At 31.4% G+C, this 22,686-nt stretch overlaps 1 protein-coding gene across 1 annotated transcript; it reads right to left on the bottom strand.

The window, feature by feature from the left end:
• Positions 1-2,726: 2,726 nt before the first annotated feature.
• Positions 2,727-22,597, bottom strand: LOC114338441 (facilitated trehalose transporter Tret1). Its single transcript, XM_028289045.1, has 2 exons — positions 22,398-22,597; positions 2,727-4,204 (listed from the first exon to the last, which is right to left on the bottom strand). The coding sequence occupies exons 1-2, from the start codon at positions 22,447-22,449 to the stop codon at positions 2,826-2,828; spliced, it is 1,431 nt and encodes a 476-aa protein (XP_028144846.1). The 5' UTR covers positions 22,450-22,597; the 3' UTR covers positions 2,727-2,825.
• Between the last annotated feature and the right edge of the window lie 89 nt (positions 22,598-22,686).

The raw sequence follows: 22,686 nt of genomic DNA, 5'->3' as shown, positions 1-22,686 counted from the left end.
AAAAAAATAATGTACTTACCTAGTACTTGCTATGCTATACCCCTAGTAGGCAATGCTTTAATTTACATAATCTGATTACGAACAAACTTTCTACAAATTTTCATCTAATGTATCGTTTTCTTACTCTATATATTGTTGTATTTTAATTCGACAAAAATCAAACTAATAAAAATTCATATAAATAAAATGTCAAAAAGTTGTTCAGTTTATGTATATTCCCACATGACGTATACGCGAAGATGGTGCAGTTTGAAATCGCTTCGACTCTCGTACGGCGGGATACACGGGAAGTAGGTTCAAGCCCAATACAAGTTATGTCATTTTTTTATTTTTTTTTATAGATTTTATGATTGTAATTATATTATTATATAATTTTTTTCAGAAAATACGTATTTGATTAAAATTTTTGGCAACAATTATTGTTCAGAAATCATTTGTGGCATTTTTCAATGTGTTTGTGTGTGTTTTATTCTTTTATTTTTTTAATTTTTGGTATTGTTTTAATAAAAATTTTTGGAAAGTAGTAGAGAAACTGTTTAAAGTATATTGATTTCGTTGAAATCATATAATAGAAGTATAACTTCTTACGTGCGTACAAAGTACACACATTCTTTTTTTTTTGTACTACACTTTTGTACAGTGAGTATTTTTTTAATGTCCGGTCAACTGATTTTAATTGTCGTACAGCACGAGCTCTTGTTTAATGACCTTTTATAATTCTTCATAAACATAATTTTAATTCAAAATATATGTTGTAATTTTGGATGCTTCAAATTGAATCAGATCAGTCGCATAAATAATAAAATGTTTATGCTGACAGATATGGTACATTCTGATTTAAAATTGGAAGGTTTAAACTATAATTGAAAAAGAAATATTTTAGGTGAAATAATTTAAGGGGATAGACGCAAACTTTCGATCCTAATGCTGCTTAACCCGGCACCTGCCACTTGGGGATCTACCAGCACCCCATAACATATTTTTATCAAATATTTGGTATTTCAAGTTTGGTAAGCGAGCTGTGCGTCATAGTAGCTTTCTATAATATTATATAGTATATATGTGTTAGTGTTTAAAGTGGTTATTTAGTGTCATTCTGAACTTATAGCTCTAAAGTCGAATTGGGGTGTCATCATCTGGCACTTTATGTTTTAAATTTTTTTTGTATTTTTGATATAAACAGGTCAAATTTACATTTTGTATTGAAATAACTGATTTAAATTATTAATATAGACTCTATACTCACTATATCTTAATTTTTTTAGATATTTTACTTGACTTCATTTATTATGGTTTGGTACTTGCTAATTTGCTTATAACACCTTTTTCATTTTATTTTTCAACTTTTATAACATATTAGTGGCTAATAAGTTAATAAAACATGTTTATTTATATTCTTGTGTTACTTAACACATTATTTTGTTTTTTAAACAAGTGGATCACAGAAAATTGTTAAGGGGTGCTGTGAGATCCCCACGTGGCAGTTGGCGCCTTGCAAAGCCACGTGGCAGGTGCCGGGTTAAATGCATTAATTTTTTTCGAATCCTCAGAAAACTAGTGATTACATCACTACCGAGGGTAAAAAGTCCCTGAAAACTTCTATAATGTTTATTCTAAGTTACAGGACTGAAAGAGAAGAGAAAATTGAGTGTGATTTTTAATTTCAAACATCTTATTTAAAAGAAACCTTTTCTTTATTCTAACGGACTTTTTTCCCTCGGTAATGATGTAAACTTTCATTATGCGTTTAAATTTTTCAAAAATATTTATTAGTTTTTCCAGGATTCGAAAAAAATGAAAACCATGTCCGTGGTGATATTTTCCAAATCGAACATTCGCTATCTTGGTCATACAACGCATTCAGTCGAACAGAATGTGGTGACATGGCCACTAATTATTTGACACTGACAGTGACAGTTTTAAGGCTTCTATACCAGTGAGAATTTTACTACACGTAATTTACCGTACCGTGTAAAGAAAGAAAAAGTAGGAATACAAAAGTGTCGATTCGCTCGGTAAAGTATTTGAGCCTAGGCTCTTAAAATGATTAGTAAGCACACATAGATAATTGTATCAGAATCATTTATTGTGAGTTATTGTGAGTTAGTAATATGTCCGCACATAATTGAAAATAATATATTAAAAAAACCCCGGGAAATCTGTAAGAATTCCTGGGAATCGATATTTCCGTTTCTTGCTGATTTCCCGGGAAATCTGTCCCGGGAATTTCCCGGGAATGGAGCTCTATTCCATATTGCTATACGGAGTGGAAACATGGACTCTCGCAATTCTAAGTATGAGGCGTATAGAGAGACAACTCCTAAATATTGTAAAAAACAGAAAAACGGGTTATCTAGAACATATTTACATACAGAAGAGAAATATGTAACTTTTTACGACTAAAATGCTTCTAGCTGAAGCATGTAAGAGCCATGGACACACATTCGATACTAAGAACAGCTCAAGATGGGGAGTAATTTGCTGTAGTTATAGCCAACCTTTAGTAATGGAGAAGGCACCTTAAGAAGAGGAGGATCCTTATTGTGTTTTCCAATTCTGGAGTTTATATAACCCAGTATATAGGTTTCCTTTTTGTTTTACCTCCTACCTCTTATTATCACCATTTCGTAACCATCCAACCATCCATTCATTCGTGAAACTCACTGGAATAAGGTCTTTTATCTTGCTAGTCTAGAGGCGGCAAAACCAGCATACACAAAGTAATATTTTAAAAGAGTAAAAGGCACAATTTTTTATTAATTTAAATTTACGTATTTTTATAAAAAATAGTTTTTTAAATATTAACCTAAAAATCACAAATCCATTCAAAATTTATCTACAGGCGACTTCATTGCAGTATTATCCACATTCTTCTCCTTGAGATTCTTTGATACACCTAACATATCTTGTATTTCTTCTAAAGATTTGTCACGGGTTTCAACAACAAACACATGAATAAAAATAATTGCTACAACACAACATCCGCTAAAAAAATAGAACAAACTACCAATTCCCACAGATTCAACTACGGTTTGAAAATACTTGGCAATGAAAAAGCCCATAACGAAAAAAATAAATATAGTAAATGACAAAGCTAAACTTTTGACTCTAGCTGGATATACTTCACTGGCAACTACCCAGCAAAGAGCTCCAAATCCAGAATTGTAGCTAAAAATAAATAGAGTTAATGTAACGATGGGGATAAATCTTAAACTCGCCATGTCATGACCGGAATTATCCAATATGCAATATGTCCCTAAAACTAACTGGGAAATGATCATTCCTATAGCAGAACCAGTAAAGATAGTTTTCTTATTAAAGAAATTGACCAACACTGGGCACATGGCACCACTTGTGAGCTGCATTGAGCCCAATATTATCGAACAAATCGCAGGTGTTAAACTGGCAGATGTCAACTCGAAAATTCTTTGACTATACATAAGAATGCAATTGATACCAGTAAACTGTTGAAAAATCACAAGCGTGCAACCCATAAACAAACTTTTTGCAAACTTTTTTGTTTGAATAACGTCCAATAATCTACCTTCTTGTTGCTCCTTGATATGTGCTCTAATTTCTATAATTTCGGTTTCAACATCGTATCCAAGAGGTCTATATGCTTGAAGAGACTTCTTGGCTGGCCCCTCTTGTCCTTTTAAAAGATAAAAATATGGAGATTCTTTACAAAACGTTGCAGCTACAATGGTAAATATTATCGGAATTGGAATTAGAATGCTATTGAAGGCTGTTACTGAAACCCAGGGACCAACAGAATAATCGAACAAATCTCCGATAGATTGCGCCATACCGACAGTAGTCATAATTGTAGATCTGTTCGTTTTGCTAGTTATTTCACTAAAATAAGTTATTATTAGCTCAAAAATTCCGCCTATGCTAAGTCCCATACAAAATCTAGCTGCTAAAAACACTGAGTATTTTGGAAATGCCACCATTACTATGCAACTAATAGCGGCAGGTATTCCTAAAGAGCTGAATATAAGTTTTCTTCCATATACATTTGAGAGTAAGCCGAAACACCAACACCCAACACAAGCGCCTAAAATTACTATGGATGCTACCCAGGAGTCTTCTGAACTGGTAATTGTGTAACCAAATGGATTTTCCGTATTGTTCTTATACAGCTTAGGTATCATAGGTGAGGACCAGACACTGATCGTTCCAAGCATCATTGCTGATAAAATGCCTAAAACAAATAAAAACAATGCTTTGCATAAAAACTTTCACATTTGTGGAAGAAAAATGTGGAAGAAAAAATTGGTTACTAATGGTAGGGGATCCCGCAAGCGGGATGTTTGCAGTTACTTGAGGCGTCAGATTATTACATGGGAAGAAACATTGTACTCTGAAAATGTACCTCTACCATACATTGGCTCTTAATGCAGGGGAGTTCGTTAAGGGGAAGCCGAAAAAAAATCTATCCTTAGAAAAACTCGAGATCGTCAGATTAAGATAAGATAAGTACATGCAAAACAGTGTATATTTCAAACATCTGACGATTTGAGCGGGGCGTAAGGAAATGGGCGAATCACAAAGTTTCACAAGAAAAAAGCGAATATTTCGCGAAATAAATGACAGATCGAAAAACTAAAAAATACGTACTCAATATTTTTCAAAAATCTATCGAATGATACCAAACACGACTTCCCAGGGAGGGGGGAGGGGTAAATTTAATATTTTAAATACGAATCCCGCGATACTTCGCGATATGAACATTAGATCGAAAAAGTGAAAAATACACTTATTCAATATTTTTGAAAAAGCTATCGAATGGCAACCAAACACGACCCCCCACGGAGGTGGAATGAGGGGTTACTTTAAAATCTTAAATGGGAGCCCCCATTTTTTATGCAAAGCGATCGTGATATAAATTTTTAATAGATGATTCGAATGTGTTTTAAGTAATTGTTATCATTTGATAAGTTTTAAGTAATATCATTTTGAGATTTTATAATTAGTTTTAATGATAACACTAATGTATTTCGGATAAAGATATCTATTTAAGTATAAAATACTTATGGCTTTAAAAAAAACTTTAAAATTTAAATGTTGATTTCCAAAAAGGAAGATAAAAAAACAAATGCAATTATGGAAATATTTGTACAATACATACCTTTTGATAACCTTGCCCACACGAGAATTTATTATACTAAAGAATATAATATGCGAATTGAAAAATTGAAGATAAGTCCTAAGTTTTCATCCAAAGTGAACGGAAGTACTCCGGTCCATTTTATACGAGCTATTTCAAAAAATGATTACCACAGATATGATATTAGAAAGAGGTAAAGAACTAATAGTGGAGTCAATGAAGGTTTTCACCTCCGATTTCGTTGAACCTCCATCGATTTTCATGAAAAGTGGTAAGTATGTAGAGGATACCTCAAGAAACAAAGGTGACATGGTGCCAACTTGCGCTTTTACCCTGGGGGGGATGCCACCCCTTCTCCGGGGTGGAAATTATTTTATTAAAAATAATACCACTAATCGATAGAGGGACAAATTATAAGTAAAATTTGTTATATAAAGTTATTTCAATAAATCAATAGTTTTTGAGTTATTAAAGATCAAAAGTTTTGATTTTTCCTGAAAAAAATCCATGTTTTAAAGCAGTTTTTCATAAATAACTCAAAAACCATAGGTTTCTTCAAAAAAGTTGTTATTACCAAAATCGAAGAAAATATAAAAATAAATAAGCTTCTTATCCGAAGAATCCTTTATTACATATACAAAATGAGTTATATGCAATTGAATGTATATTTTTTTTCCGCGAGTACTCAAATCTTAGTATTCAAGCTTAAATAACAGGAAAACGATGCTCTTTGTTAAATATAGATATTAAACATTTTAATAAAGTACTTAAAGGTAACTATCAAAAAGCTATATAAGAAGTCGATAGCATCAAAATTAAGCAAGTTATGATGGAAATAAGAGGACCCTTTCAGATTTTTTAGGGAAGAATGAAAAATGAAACATACGTCATTTCCACAAAAATTAAAATTTATAGTAACCCATTTAAAACTTTATTTATTTTAATATGAGGAATAACTTCAACAATTTTGACCGGTTTAGAATGCATATTTTTGAAAAAAAAATACGATTAAAAAAATTAGAATTTTTCAAATTTTCGTGAATTTCATTGTCTTTTGATAATATCTCCAAAAATACTCGATATACGTAAAAAATGGTAGAGAACAAAATTTTAGCTTTAACTTTATTTAAGCTTTTTCTTTTTTTAATATTTTTTTACGACAAAAAATAACCGAGATAGAAACATTTAAAACCTAAATTTTACTGCGAGAACCATGTAACCGGGGCCTTTTCACCTTGTATTTAAAAAAAAATAAAGGATGTAGAAAATTATTTTTAATACAGTTTTATAGAACTTTTACTTAGCTTTTCAATGGTTTTTGGATAAATCTCATATTTCAAAATTTAACGGAGTTATTTAAAAAAAACCAATAACATTTTCTTTGAAAAAATTTTATAGCGGAGATTTTGTATGTATACAGGTTGTGGGAAGTCCAATAATTAGTCGTTTGTTGTAGGAGATACGAAAAAAGTTTATTTAGGTGAGATTGGGGCATAGATAATATCAGAATTTAAATACATTTCCAAATATACAGGGCCACCCATATTGAGAGGGGTGAACAAAATTATCTTTTGTTTAATGGAACACCCTGTATATTTTTACATTTTTGGATTCTCCTGTATGTTTTATTTCTTAAAATATCATGTTTTGTGATGTTGTACGAAGTAGTTTAAAAGGTAATTACGTTTTTATTTTCAAATTTCATAGCAATATTCACCCCCTGTATAATTGTAGTGATTTGACATCAGAAAATAAATTTATGTTCAAGTGATTTTTAATATAATCTATTATTGTTAAAAATTATTATTCTAGCAAAACGTTTAATTTTAGCTAATACAGGGTTGGTCGAAACTGAATGAGTGTTTTCTCGAAGTTTGAGAGTATGAGTTTTCTCAAACGGAGCAGCCTGTAATGCCTGTAATGAGCATTGTAATGAAATGCTATTGTATGGCACTTTATTATTTCCCACCCTGCTAGTGAGAACTGAATTTATTTTTTAAATCCCTAACTTAATGTCTTTAATTATTTTAAATATTTTAAACGATTAAAAAACAATCAAATTAAATTGAAATGAATTACCAGTGTATATCTTCCACATTTACTTCATATTTAACGTAGCCTGTACCATAACATTGCACAGATTATTATCCCTGTATAGCAACGATATACCATGAATGTGAATTCATACTTGAGAAATGTCCTATATCCAGTCTCACAAAAAAAAGGGATTCCTCAAACATAATATATATGCAGACAAAATCAGCCAAAGCGATTTGCGATATCTAATTAAAGGCCCTACCAAGTTGGTTTTGTTGAATATAGCATGGAAGCACGACGATACTTTAGTGATAAGCGTATTTTTCGTAGTAGCTATAGTATGTTGTTTTATATTATGTATTACCTATATTAAATTAGTTTTAGTATGTTTCGTTTATCTAAAAAAATGTAAAACAAACAAAAATTTTGTTTTTCTTGTAGTTGTTTTTTCGTATAGATATTGTTTTATATTGTAGTAAATTGAATTTAGTTTTAGTATGTTCCGTTTGTTTGTAGAATTATATTTAATTATATTTGCTTTAATTACTAAAATAAATAAATTTTCAATTATATTTTATGTATTTGTGGAAAAGGAAACCTAGCATTAGCGGCCACATTTCTATAACGGCCAATTGTTTTCTATTTTTAGTAGCCGTTATTGTCAGGTTTTACTGTACCAATAATATTTTATTAAATTATGGAATATTATTTAAATAAAAAAAATTTATAAACTTGATAAAAGAAAGTTTGCTTAGAATTTACTCCTCTATCTAATTATGGGGTTATTTTTAATAAAATAGTGTTCACCCATGAGAAGGGGTAACATCCACCCCCAGGATAAAAGCGCAAGTTAGTACCATATCATTTTTGTTTCTTGAGGTATCCTCTAACTACTTACCAATTTTCATGAAAATTGATGGAGGTTCAACGAAATCAGGGGTGAAAACCTTCAGTGACTGCCTTTTTGAAAATATAAAAGATTAATTTTTTTCGTGATTGTCGATTTGCTAATTTTCTGATTTTTGGTTGCTATAAGGTTTAAAAATTAATAAAAATTATAAATCATGCGCATAAATGTAAAAAAATATTTATTTTACTTAATTAAACGAGATTGCTTGAGCCAGAATGCTGAAATCTGCATTTTTATCATTAAAAAAAAAGGTGGATTTCACCCCTAAAATGCAGAAAGCGCAACTTGGTGCCATATTACTTTTGTTTTTTGAAGTATCCTCTAACTAATCAACAATTTTCATGAAAATCGATGAAGGTTCAAAGAAATCGTGGGTGAAAACATTCAGTGACTACACTTCCAGAAATATAGAAGAATAAGGTTTTTGTGATTTTCGACTTGTTAATTTTTTGGATTTTTGGTTGCTATAAGATTTGAAAAATTAAAAAAAATGTATTTCATGCACATAAATATAAAAAAATATTTATTTTTCTTAATTAAACGAGATTACTTGCGCCATAATGCGGAAATCTGCATTTTTTACAATTTAAAAAGTAGGGGTGTATTACACCCCTAAACTGCAAAAGCGCAAGTTGATGCTATATATCTTTTATTGCTTGAGGTATCCTCTAACTACTTACCGATTTTCATGAAAATCGATGAAGGTTCAACAAAATAGGAGGTGAAAACTTACAGTGACTGCACTTTCAGAAATCTAAAAAATAATTTTTAAAAAAGGGGTGTATTTCACCCCTAAAATGCAAAAAGCGCAAGTTGGCACTATGTCACCTTTGTTCCTTGAGGTATCCTTTAACCACTCACCAATTTTTATGAAAATCGATGGAGGTTCAACGAAATCTGAGGTAATAACTCTTATCCACCTTCATTGACTCCACTATAATTGCAATTATAACTAAGCTTGTAGACAGTTGTTTACACCAGGGCAAAGGCAAAGTCCCTAAGGCAGGCCGCACATCAAAGAAACATGAAACGTAAATCACCTTTCATGGAAATAAAACACTGCTAAACAAATAGACCATTTATGCGACTCTCCGAAAATAAAAATATTTTATGAGCTTGAATCACACTCGTTTCATTGGTAGGCGGACTTTAAGATTTGTTTAGCCGTGTTTAATTTTCATGAAACGTGTTTTACGTTTCATGTTTAATGTTTTACGTTTCATGTTTCGTTGGTGTGCGGCTCGCCTAAGAGCTGGAACAGCTCTATAGTAATCTTATACGCCAGTCAATGGGAACAAGAATAGGGTATTGCCTCCGAATTCTATCCTACTGCATGGATTTTAATGAAATTTTGGGAATAGCCTCTACTTATGTCTACCGTATGACGATGTGCGCTTTTGTCTTGGTGGTGGTTCCTACCCCTTCTCGGGGGTGGAAATTTATTTCGTTAAAATAGCCACGGAGTTAGCTAGAGAACCTAATTCTAAGCAAAAAATGTTCTGCAATTTTTTTTTGGAAACTCAATACTTTTTGAGTTATTCGTGGTTAAAAATTGGTCATTTTCATTGAAACATAACACCTTTTCGAACGGTTTTTTACGAATACCTTAAAAACTATGCATCTAACGAGAAAAACTATATAAAACATTTTTGTAGCTTATAAAAAACAAAGAGATTCGTTCCTTCACAAATCTTCTAGTTATAATACAAAAAGAGATATGGTAGGTGAAAAGAGTTTGTTTTTTTTTGGTGCATGCTCAAATCAGTGTATTCAACTTGAAATAACAGAGAAACAGTCAGTTTTAGGTATATAATGCTACCAATACCTTTTGCAGTGCTTGAAAAGATCTTTAAAATGAGTATTATTGAAGGTCAATTATATTCAAACTAAGCGAGATATGTTGCAAAATAATTGATGGCTAATGTATTTTAACAAAAAATGAGAAGTATATTTAACCTCTCATCCACCAGAATTTAAATGCATCGTTTTCCTTCTACACTTCCTTTAACTATAGTGTTGTTTCTATGTTCAAAAAGTTGGACGGGTTTAAAATGAATGGTTTTAAAAAAAATTAAGATCAAATTATAGAGCGTATTTTTAAATTTTCTTAAAAATCTTTCTTTTTCTCCAAGTAACTTGAAAATGATAAGAGATATAGTAATGAAAAATAAAAAAAGAAATTTTATCTACGAAAACCTTATATTTTTTTACTATAATTTTTTTTTTCGTATCTCTTATCATTTTCGAGTTACATGGAAAAAAAGGAAGATTTTTAAGGAAATTTAAAAATGTACTCTATAATTTGATTTTATTTTTTTCAAAAACCATTCATTTTAAACCCGTAAAACTTTTTGAACATAGAAATAACACTATAATAAAAAGTATTGTAGAAGTAAAACGATGCATTTAGATTCTGATGGATGAGGGGTTAAAATTACTTCTCATTTTTTCTTAAAATACCAATAAGTCACCAATTTTTCTTTGTAGCATATCTCGCTTAGTTCGAATGTAATCGACATTTAATATTGCTCATTTTAAAGGTCTTTTCAAGCACTATAAAAGGTGTTTATAGCATTATACACCTAAAATCGACCGTTTCTCTTGTATTTCAAGTTGAATACACCGATTTGAGCATGCACCAAAAAAACAAACTCTTCTCACCTACCATATCTCTTTTTGTATTATAACTAGAAGAGTTAGAAGGAATGAATCACTTTGTTATTTTATAAGCTACAAAAATATTTTATATAGTTTTTTTCGTTAGATGCATAGTTTTTAAGGTATTTGCAAAAAACGTCCAAAAAGGTGTGAATGGCCAATTTTCAACCACGAATAAGTCAAAAAGTATTGATTTTTCAAAAAAAAAATTATAGAACAATTTTTGCTTAGAATTAGGTTCTCTAGTCACTGCCGTGATTATTTTAACCAAAAAAAATTTCCACCCCGAAGAAGGAGTGGGAACCACTCCCAAGATAAAAGCGCACATCGGCATAGGGTAGACTTTGTTTCAAGTATCATTCAAGTAGAATATCAAGTAAATCGATGTAGTAGAATGGAATTCGGGGCCAAATACCCTCATTGACTGCCCTATTATTGCACAAGGTAACAATTTCACTGTTATTATTTTTTAAGATGTCCCTGCCATAAGAATGCCACAAGACATGTATATTTTCAATATAAAATCTCTAACAGCTTTCGATATATTAGATGAAATCGATTTTTATTTTGTAACTTCAAAGGGCTGTAACTTTTTTATGTGCACATTTGTACTAAGTTAAGTTATGTAGGTTCAATCGAACTATTTTGGGTCCCAGAATATGTGATTTAAATTATGCCTGCCTTCTTGTTACACCCTGTAGATACAATACAAAAATTAGTTGAAATCATAAATAGTCAAATTAAATTGCAACATTACTGGCATACATCGTTATAAGTTCATTTGTTTATAAACTATATAATATTAGCACGTAATAAATAGTCCAAGTATGAAGCTTAAAATAGGACAAAACCTCGCAATTTTTACAGAATTGATCGATTTGCTTGAAAATTTGAGAATTAGTAGTGGATAGTCCAAAGATCAAAATCTATATCATGCTTAAAGGCGCATTTACCATGGGGGTGGTTGCCACCCCATCTCGGGGGTGGAAATTTTTTATTTTATTTTGACAGCAAAAGTTGGTAAACACATTAATTCTAAGCAAAAAACGTTCTATACATTTTTTTGATAAAAGTAATAGTTTTCGATTTATTCGCTATCTAAAGTGTTGGTTTAAATCGAAAAAATCATTGTTTTTAATCAGTTTTCTGCTAATAACTCAAAAAGTTTTCGTTCTATCAAAACAAGTTTGCTTAACAAAAATGTACCTTTTGAAAAAATAAACAAAATCGTTTTTATAATTTGCTTTAAAACCAATAGTAATCGAGCTATACTTTATTATATATTAGCTCTTCTTCGTAAAATGCTAAATATTGTAGTTTCAAAGTCAAAAGACGGGAAAATATGCATTTTTCGAGGATAACTTGTTTAAGCTAATTTAAAATATTTAAAAATATCTATCTCCAGAAATCAAAAAAATAGCCCTAGCTGAAAAATTAAGTGACTTATAGTAAAAAGAATGTCAGTTTCTATTTTTTTTTTCAGCGAAAAACTGATCGTAAACTTCTCCCTACTCTCCACCCTAATTAAAATTGGTCATTAACCTTATTTGGTCTTCTTAATTTATGTATTGTTAATAGGTTCCAGAGGTTTGACTGGCTTAGAATGATTAGTTTAAAAAAAAATGAGTTAAAAGCGAATAACGAATTTTTGTAGTTTGGTAAAAAATGCCCATTTCTTCAGAATAGAAAGATTAGCATCAGAGATACGAAAAAATATTTAAATATAAAATTATAGCTTATTTAATTCCCAAGAACTTGGTTTGCAAAAATTTTTTCTACGGCAAAAATTGAGTGAGCTATTGAAAATTAAAACTTGTAATAACATGCAAAAACCATCTTTACCAACCCTTTCAAAGTCACCTCTTTTTGCGAATGAGGATTTTAAAATGATATAATATTAATAGCCCTGTAGGTCCTGTAAAAACCTACAAAATTCTGTTTTAACAAACTTTCTAGGATAAAAAATAAAAAAGTTACGGTTAAAAAATCAATATATTTTTTTGAAAAAAAAAAGGAGATATCCAATTGGAAGCATAATAATGTAAGTTAGCGGTGTTCTTAGTCATCGGCCTTATTCATTCTTCTTTATTTATATATTATTCATAGATTCCAAAAGTTTGACTGGCTTAGAATGATTAGTTTTTAAAAAAATGTAGTTAAAAGCGAATAACGAATTTTTGTAGTTTGGTAAAAAATGCCTTTTGCTTCAGAATAGAAAGAGTAGCATCAGAGATACGAAAAAATATTTAAATATAAAATTGTAGCTTATTTAATTCCCAAGAAATTAGATTGCAAAACTTTTTTCTACGGCAAAAATTGAGTGAATAGTAGATGAGTATAATACCGAAAAACATTGATTTTTTCGATATAAAACTAACACTTTTGATAGCGAATAAATCGAACACTATTAATTTTATCAAAAAAAGTATATAGAATTTTTTGCTTAAAATGAATGTTTTTATCAACTTTTGCAGTTAAAATTATAATAAAAAATTTCCACCCCGAGATGGGGTGGCAACCACCCCCATGGTAAAAGCGCCTTTCAGCATTATATAGATTTTGATCCTTGGACTATCCACTACTTATTCTCAAATTTTCAAGCAAATCGATCCATTCTGTAAAAATTGCGAGGTGAAAAGCTACGGTTCCTGGACTAAAAATATTTGTTGAAATTTATGTTATTGTGTTAACGTGAATTACAAGTTGTTTCATAAATTACAACTCTGAATATAATAGAACTGAATATTTTTGAATATTTTCAACACTGTAATGGAAGCAAAAATATGTATAACAGACTAAGTACACACCAAAATTAACGCACTAGTTTACCTAGCTACTACCATTGAAACTATTTTTCTTAAGAAACATTAAATGGATTTCGATGGATTTTATTTCACATTATAGGTCTTTTTATAAGAAATTACTGTACGATGTTTTCTGAGCAATGTCAACGTTTTATGCATATCATTATCATTCTCTTTGCCTTATCCTTATGCGGGGTCGGCTTCCCTAATTGCATTTCTCCACACAATTCTATCTTGGGTCATATCAATGTTAATCCCCTTTACCAACATATCCTGCCTTATCGTCTTCCCCCAGGTCTTCTTTGGTCTTCCTCGACGTTTGGCCTTCCAGGTCTCGACGTTGAACATGACCAAACCGTCTTAACCTATGCTCTCTCATTTTGGCATCAATTGGTGCCACACCTAGACTTCCCCTAATATACTCATTTCTAATTTTATCCTTCTTTGTCACTCCACTCATCCATCTAAGCATTCTCATTTCCGCCACATGCATTCGTTGTTCCTCTTTCTTTTTCACTGTCCAGCATTCAGTTCCGTGCATCATAGCCGGTCTTATGGCTGTTTTATAGAGTTTTCCCTTCAACTTCATTGGCATTTTTCTGTCACACAACACACCACTCGCTTCTTTCCACTTCATCCATCCAGCCCTAATTCTACTGCATGCATCTCCATCTATTTCTCCATTACTCTGTAATACCGATCCTAGGTACTTAAAACTATTGCTTTTCACAATCATTTCGCCATCCAAATACTCTGTTTTTGTCCTACTATTGTCAACGTTTTATGCATATATATTCCACAAATTCTCTATGTGATTTATATCAAAAAGCTGTAGGGTGGCCAGTTTCTGGTTTGTACAGGGTGTTTCATTAACAATTGTCCATATCGTAACTGAGAAACCTTAGCACAAAATACGAAGATTTAACCCAAAACATTTAAATAAAATATTCTTCATTACCGAGACACAGAGTGTTTTATTACAAATGTTTTAAAATGATTTTAGCCCATGATTAAAGCACCTTTTAATATTTTTTGTTCAAACTTGACACACAGTTTACACATGTTAGGGTTTCTTTAACTAGTCTTAAAAGATAGTTTTCCGCTGTTACTAGAGGCGTGCTGTAGGGATATATACTTCATTTTCTCCCCTTTTCCCCCCTTACAATCTACGCCACTGTCGTAATAATCATTTCAAAATGTTTTTTTTATTCTTCGTTACTTTTTACGTAAATATCATCCGTTGTCTTAATGCGATAGAGTAAGTTGTTTTCAAGTTACTTGCGTTTTAATGTAATGGATTCAATAATATTATTAGTCTGGGCTGATTATCGGAGAATAGGCCATTTTTGGGAAAAGTTATTTACCAGCCATTTTATTGCTGGAATCGAATCTTATGATGGTATATATTAATAATATAGATATGCAAAGTCCGCAGATAGTGTGCTACTTTTTTTATAAAAAAAAATGGCGCCCGAAAATTGTGTTTTTTTCAATTTTCGCTCTATAACTCCAAAGATTTTAATTTTACACCAAAAACACCCAAATAAAAATTCACCGCAATTAAACTCTGCATAGAGACGTGTTTTTCCCGATTCACTTCGACCAAAACTTTCCCCGGAAAAAGCAGGTTTTTCCAACAAAATCTTTAATTTTAATTTTAAAAGCCCAAAAGCCCTTTCTGTATAGATTATAATTCCAGAAGCCGATGGAAATTGAATGAACCATTTAGCAACAATTGAATTGTTAATTAAAAATTTACGGTCGTTATAATAACGACAATAATTATAATGCATAAGAATAACTATGATTTTTTCATAAAAAGACACTATACCTATCTAATTTACTTTACAAAATTGAAATTGGACTATTTAAGCGGCCTCAGGAATATTTTAAAATTATAAAGAATTTTTTGGCTTATAAACAAATAGAATATCTCGGGAAATGTTCAACTAAATTAAATTGTAAAAAAGGTATTCGAAACACAGCGGCACGATGCTTCTTTTAAAAGAAAAAACGTTTAATTATGATGAGTAGTTCCTGAGATACAGCCGGTCAAAGTTGACCGGAATTTACGACAAAGATATAAAAAATAGGATCATAATTTTTGAAACCATCACCTTTTTATTTTTGTCCTATTTCTCCACACCAATTTTCATATCCTTAAAATACTCATAACATATATTATTATAATAAAAACTATCGATAATAAGTGTGAAAATTGCCAAAAATAGCAAAATTCCAATCAAAAATTAGGTTGGAGAAAATGTAACACACAAAGTTCAAAATCGGTATACGTTAAAAAAATGCATTTTCTCGGCTTCCCATTAAGCAATTTCCTTCATTCTTTTTTTGTTCCCAAGTAACTCGAGTAGAGCCATCGAACTAACGCATTATTAAATGTCAAACTTGCATTTGTTTTGTTATAATAAATTAATTTATTTATTATAACACAAAATTTTAATTTGTTTAAATAAAAATTGTTTAAGTAATTATACAGCTTTCAAATTAGAATATTTATGTTTTTAACTTAAAAGGTACACTTGTAGTAAGTTTATCTAAAAAAAAGCCTACAACTGGAAAAAATATGTAGTTTTCTGTTCTTATAAATAAATTAATCTATTATAACAAAACAAAAGCAAGTTTGACATTTAATAATGCGTTAGTTCGATGGCTCTACTCGAGTTACTAGGGAACAAAAAAAGAATGAAGGAAATTGCTCCATGGAAAGCCGAGAAAATGCATTTTTTTAACGTATACCGATTTTGAACTTTAAGGGTAACATTTTCTCCAACCTAATTTTTGATTGGAATTTTGCTATTTTTGGCAATTTTCACACGTATTATCGATAGTTTTTATTATAATAATATATGTTATAAGTATTTTAAATATATGAAAATTGGTGTGGAGAATGAGAACAAAAATAAAAAGGTGATGGTTTAAAAATTATGATCCTATTGTTTATATCTTGGCCGTAAATTCCGGTCAAATTTGACCGGTTGTATCTCAGGAACCACTCGTAATAATTAAACGTTTTTTCTTTTAAAACAAGCATCCTGCCGCTAACTTTTGAATGCAGTTTTCGTAATTTAATCTAGTTTAATATTTCCCGAGATATTCTATTTGTTTATAAGCCAATAAATTGTTTATAATTTTAAAATATTCCTGAGGCCGCTTAAATATTCCAATTTTAATTCTGTAAAGTACGTTAGATAGGTATAGTGTATTTTTATGAAAAAATCATAGTTATTCTTATGCACCATAATTATTATCGTTATTATAGTGACCGTAAATTTTTAGTTAACAATTTAATTGTTGCTAAACTGTTCATTCAATTTCCATCGGCTTCTGAAATTATAATCTATACGAAAAGGGCTTTTACATTACCAAGTTATTTAATTATTGATGAACAATTACTTATCTAAAATTTTAGTTGAAAATTAAAGATTTTGTTGGAAAAACCCGCTTTTTCCGGGGAAAGTTTTCATCGAAATGAATCGGAAAAAACACGTCTCTATGCAGAATTTAATTGCGGTGAATTTTTATTTGGGTGTTTTTGGTAAAAAGTTAAAATCTTTGGAGTTATAGAGCAAAAATTGAAAAAAAAACACGATTTTCGGGCGCCATTTTGTTTTTAAAAAAAGTAGCGCACTATCTGCGGACTTTGCATACCTATATTATTAATACATATAATAATAAGATTCGATTCCAGCAATAAAATTGCTGGTAAATAACTTTTCCTTGTATTTTGCTAATTAGCCCAGAGTATATGTATTTTAAACACATTATAATCTTATTAAATGTCCACTAGGAAAAATTTCCTGTAGCTGGCTGTATACCATTAATTACAAGTAAAATTTAATAAAAAATTTTTGGCTTGGTAAAAGGTATATTAGTTTAAAAAGCCCCTATAGGGCTACAAACATAGAAACAAAACGTTTTCGCTCTGTAACTAGAGCATCATCAGTGTTACCTAAAATAAGTATAACCATATTAATTAAAGCAAAATGTTAAAGTTACAATGATGACCAAGGTAAAAGCAAAGTTTGATTATACCGTTGATTGATGTATTGAGGCCCTCAATACATCAATCAACGGTTATAATTACAAGAACATGGTGAGCCAACCAAAAAATACAAAGGTCAAAGCCTTTCAAAAACAGATTATAACTCTTATATAGATGCCAACATGGCAAAATCCAAAGGATGGATAAAATTCCTATGGCTACGGCCCTAGGGCAACATATGACTCCCACTTGTGGTAAGTGGGTCAATAGGTAACATTAGGTCATTATGTTACAACATGTGACTCCCACACGTGGTAAGTGGGTCAATAGGTAACATTAGGTCATTATGTTACAACAACATAATGTTGTAACATAATGACCTAATGTTACCTATTGACCCACTTACATATAGAACAACATAATGTTGAGACAAAGGATAATATTTACGTAAAAAATAACGTAGAATCAAAAAACATGCTAAAATGATTATTACGACAGTGGTGTAGATTGTAAGGGGGAAAAAGGGGCGAAAATGAAGTAAATATCCCTACAACACGTATCTGGTAACAGCGGAAAACTATCTTTTAAGACTAGTTAAAGAAACCCTAACATGTGTAAACCGTGTGTCAAGTTTGAACAAAAAATATTAAAAGGTGCTTGAACAATGGGCTAAAATCGTTATAGAATATTTGTAATAAAACACTCTGTATCTCGGTAAGGAAGAATATTTTATTTAAGTGTTTTGGGTTAAATCTTCGTAAGGTTTCTCCAGTTACGATATGGACAATAGTTAATGAAACACCCTGTATACTAATCTCGACCAAATAATTAGGGACCACACGTGCAACAACATGTGGTCGTGCATTATTACACATTATGTCCAAAAGTTTGGAATATTGGAATATTTTATGTTTTTATTGATTTTTATATATAAACTCTTCTGAATAGTTAAACATCATTTTGTTTCAATTTTCAACAATACTAAATAAATTTCAAAACCAGATAAACGATATGCAAAAAAATGATTTATTCTCTTGAAGTGAAAAACTTACAATGTACAACTTACATTTAAAAATAAATTAGTATAGAAAAAAATAATTTTTAATAAAACTAATAATTAGTATTTCCTCCATTGGCCAGTATGCATGCCTGTAGGCGATTTGCCATGCTGTCGATTAACTGATCGAGCTGGGCTTGCGGAATTCTCTCCCATTCTTCACGAGCATCATCTTTTTTTTCTTGAAGTGTAATAGGAGGATTGTTTCGCTTCGTGATGCGTGTTTTCAGAATTTCCCAAGCATGTTCAATAACGTTCATGTCGGGGGAATTTGAGGGCCACTGTAATGTAGATATTCCTTCTTCTTCCAAAAAATTTTGTACTGCTGCTGTTCGATGAGGAGGTGAGTTGTCATGCATAAACACAAATTCATCACCTACTGCCCCTCGGAATAGACGTACAGACAGTCTTAAAACTTCCTCGATTTATACAGCATCAGTGACTTTTCTCTCCAGAACCAGCAGTGGCGTCAGTGTACCACTCATAATACCACCGCAAACCATAACACTGTCATCTTCAAATGACCTTCAAATAGGACACGCGGTTGGACTGTTTCTAGTCGGGCTTGTCGTCCTGGGGCCCTCCAAACCAGTGTTCTTCGCAAATCAGATACCAATTAAATTTTTGACTCATAAGAGAACATCACGTTATTCCAGTTAGGACCATGATCACCATTTGTCTAGCCCTTTGCAATCTTACTATTTTGTGTTGGTAGGTTAGTTTAGAAACATGTAGGGGTCTTCTACGATACAAATTTACCGCATTTAGTCTGCGTGTTATTGTTTGCCGTGAAATATTCAGTCCTTGAAGCCTAGAAATTTCTCTGGATATACCACTTGTAGATTCCAGACGATTTCTACGAGCTACCAATGTTATCTGCCGGTCTTGTGCTGCTCTTGTACATCGACTTCTATCACTTCTGGGACGATCCTTGACGTGATTCGTATCTTGGATTTTTTTTTTAATTTTCGATACAGCACTCTGAGTTACATCAACAATATTCGCGATATCACTTTGACTAAAGCTCTGTTGTAACAAAGCAATTACTCTAGATCTGTAAAAATGAGATATCACATTTCTAGACATTTTTAAACGGCTCATTCAACTTTAAACAAAGACTGAAATAATGTGTAAATACGCTAATCAGTTGAATGTGACCAAAATGATACAAAAACGATTGAATTTTTTTGCCATTTTCATTTAAAACCGCTCTAGAATGAATATCAATTACAGTTTTGAAACCACCATAGGCGTATATATATTATTTGTACGTATTCCAAACTTTTGGACATGTGTGTATTATAATAGATATTATTTAACGAATCAAAAAATGTATGTAAAATAACAAGCTATGGAAATCTCTCAAAAGAGGTCAGAGAACAAATATCTAAATACTGAAAGCAAAGTCAAAATATATAAGACAGAAACAAGACCAGATACAAATAGAATGTTATAAATAATGAGAATAGTTGAAATGAGAACACTAAGAAGTATACAAGACAAAACTCTACGTGACAGAATAAGAAGTGAACACATCATACAAAATTGTTGAATACAGGACATAGGAAGGTGGATCAGACAGAGACGAAGATATTGGAACAAAGATATAAAGAGAATGGAGGACAGCAGACTCGTTAAAAGTGCAAAAACGAATAACCCAGTAGGTAAAAAACCACAGGGTAGACCACCAAAACGATGGCGAGAATGCTGGACCACATCGTCCGACAATACGGTGAGGCTGGACGAAAATTTAAACGTCAAATTTAAAGGTGCAACGGATTAGGCCTGGATCTCGCGTACCAAAAAAAAGTTTATTAAAAGTAAACTGAAAATTTGTTAATAGCTTAACGGTGCCTAGTCGGACAAACTTTGATGTATGGGAACAGTGGAACAGGTGAAGTTTTAATTGTGGAACGTGTCATCCTGACAAGTTTATGATTGTGAAAACTAGCAGGTTGTTTATTATGTATTAGCGAACTTTATTAGGTATATGAAAAAATGTTTGTCCGACAAATATGTTGGGCATTTTAATGTTGGACTGTTTTAAGTCCGACACGTATAATATGTCAAATGACAGGAATTATGTTGGTGGTAAATGGTAGTCTGATTTTTGTATCAGACTTTAATGACAGGGTAACAAATCAATTGGAAGTTCTGTGCGAAAGAATACATGGGACGTTTTCGCAGTCTGATGTTCGAAACCTGTAACCTGTTCCACAATAAAAACTTCCCCTGTTCCAGTGTTCCCGGACATTAAAGTTTGTCCGACTAGACACCGTTGACACGTTGACAGACAGTGCGTCAAATGTATAAGTAAGTGTTGTGACGCTATATGTATTTTGCAAAATAGAATAGGGGAAAATGCAACGTCTATAGACGTTGTGTCACATTACATCAAAGGAACTTAGACGTCTATAGACGTTCTGTCCGTCAACATGTTAAGCTATTAAGTATAAGCTATTAATATACAGTGTGTCAATTTTAAAACTTACAATGGCTATATCTCACGAACCAAAGCTGATATCGAAAAATGCTTGAAACCGTTTCTAGTATAGTAAGGGGGAACTAAAATGACATGAAAGAGAACTCACCCCCATCAACCCCCTAGGACCCACCCATCACAACCAAAAAAGTTTAAATTGCAAACCCCTACTTGTGATACATCATTGAAAAGGCTATAAAAAATGTTATTCAATGGTATAAATAATAATTATACAGGGTGAAGCAATAATTGTGAAACTTTGGCTTAAGTGAAAAATTTAATAAGGTTTTGTTGAATTACAAATTTATTAAAAATGTCGATTAAGTAAATATTTAATGTAAATTCCGTTGTTTGGTAAACAATAATACAGCCTATTTTCAAATTCTGCACGAAATTAACAAATGTTCTAGTAATAGGGCGACATGCTTGAGTAATTCTTTCTCGCAATTCCCCAAGTGAAGCAAGTTGAGTTTTATAAACAACTGATTTAGGGTAACCCCATAGAAAAAAGTAATATACTATCCTACTATAAAAAGTACTATCCAATGGTATAAATAATAATTATACAGGGTGTTAATATCAGCTGGCTTACTATGACTTTTGTATTTGTAATGCTATCTCCCGGACTATTATTTTAAATGGTAAGTGTCCTCTCGTACTTTTTTTGTTAATTAAAACTTAATTTGCCATTTTTGCCTTAAATCAGTTGTCTATAAAACTTAACTTGCGTCACTTGGGAAATTGCGAGAAATAATTACTCAAGCATATCGCCCTATTACTAGAAAAACATTTGTCAAATTTCGTGCAGAATTTGAAAATGGACTGTATTATTGTTTACAAAACAACGGAACCCACTTTGAACATTTACATAATTGATATTTTTATCAAATTTGTATTTCAAGAAAACCTCATTAAACTTTTTAATTTTCAATGTATCACAAGTAGGGGTTTGCAATTTAAACTTTTTTGGTTGGGGTGGGTGGGGCCTAGGGGGTTGATGGGGATGAGTTCTCTTTCATGTCATTTTAGTTCCCCCTTACTATCCTAGAAACGGTTTCAAGCATTTTTTGTTTTCAGCTTTTGTTCGTGAGATATAGCCATTGTAAGTTTTAAAATTGACACACTGTATAAGCTATTTCAGGTTGCTATTAGTAAACTTTTTTTTGGTACGCAGGATCCAGGCCTAGATGTAGTATGAGAAAAACATTATAAAAAATATTTTTAGCATTTCCACTTGCGATTGTATCTCTAATTTTAAGACTAGCCAGATCAGCGGAAGACAACACTATTGAAATGTCGAATAAGTATGTTTTAAGTAAATAAAAACTTTACTTACCTGACAGTACTGTTCCCGCAAGGGTATTAAAAACATTCTTAACCACAACCATGTTAATCCAGCAAATTTTTTAACATTCTAGTATCCAAGATATATATTAACAAACTTAATGTCTACAACTAATGCATATTATCTATTATCTACTAAATAGAAAAAGAGTTAAAGGTAAACGAGTAATATAAGTGGATTTTCATATCTGCTGTTTAAAAATATAAAGGGAATTATTATGCATAATACTTAGTCAAGTTTATTCTATAGTATCTACTACCATAGGCGTCCCACAAATATT

This window comes from Diabrotica virgifera, chromosome 8 (assembly GCF_917563875.1).
Source record: "Diabrotica virgifera virgifera chromosome 8, PGI_DIABVI_V3a".
NCBI lineage: Eukaryota > Metazoa > Arthropoda > Insecta > Coleoptera > Chrysomelidae > Diabrotica > Diabrotica virgifera.
The sequence above is the reverse complement of the archived record's forward strand: the minus strand, read 5'-3'. Positions and strand labels throughout refer to the sequence as shown.

What these genes read in the sequence shown, in the direction of transcription:
- LOC114338441 (XM_028289045.1), bottom strand. Translation starts at nt 22,449, where the DNA reads ATGGTTGTGGTTAAGAATGTTTTTAATACCCTTGCGGGAACAGTACTG. An exon ending in TGCGGGAACAGTACTGTCAG is followed by an intron (nt 4,205 to 22,397) that starts GTAAGTAAAGTT and finishes TATTTGTTTTAG; the next exon opens with GCATTTTATCAGCAATGATG.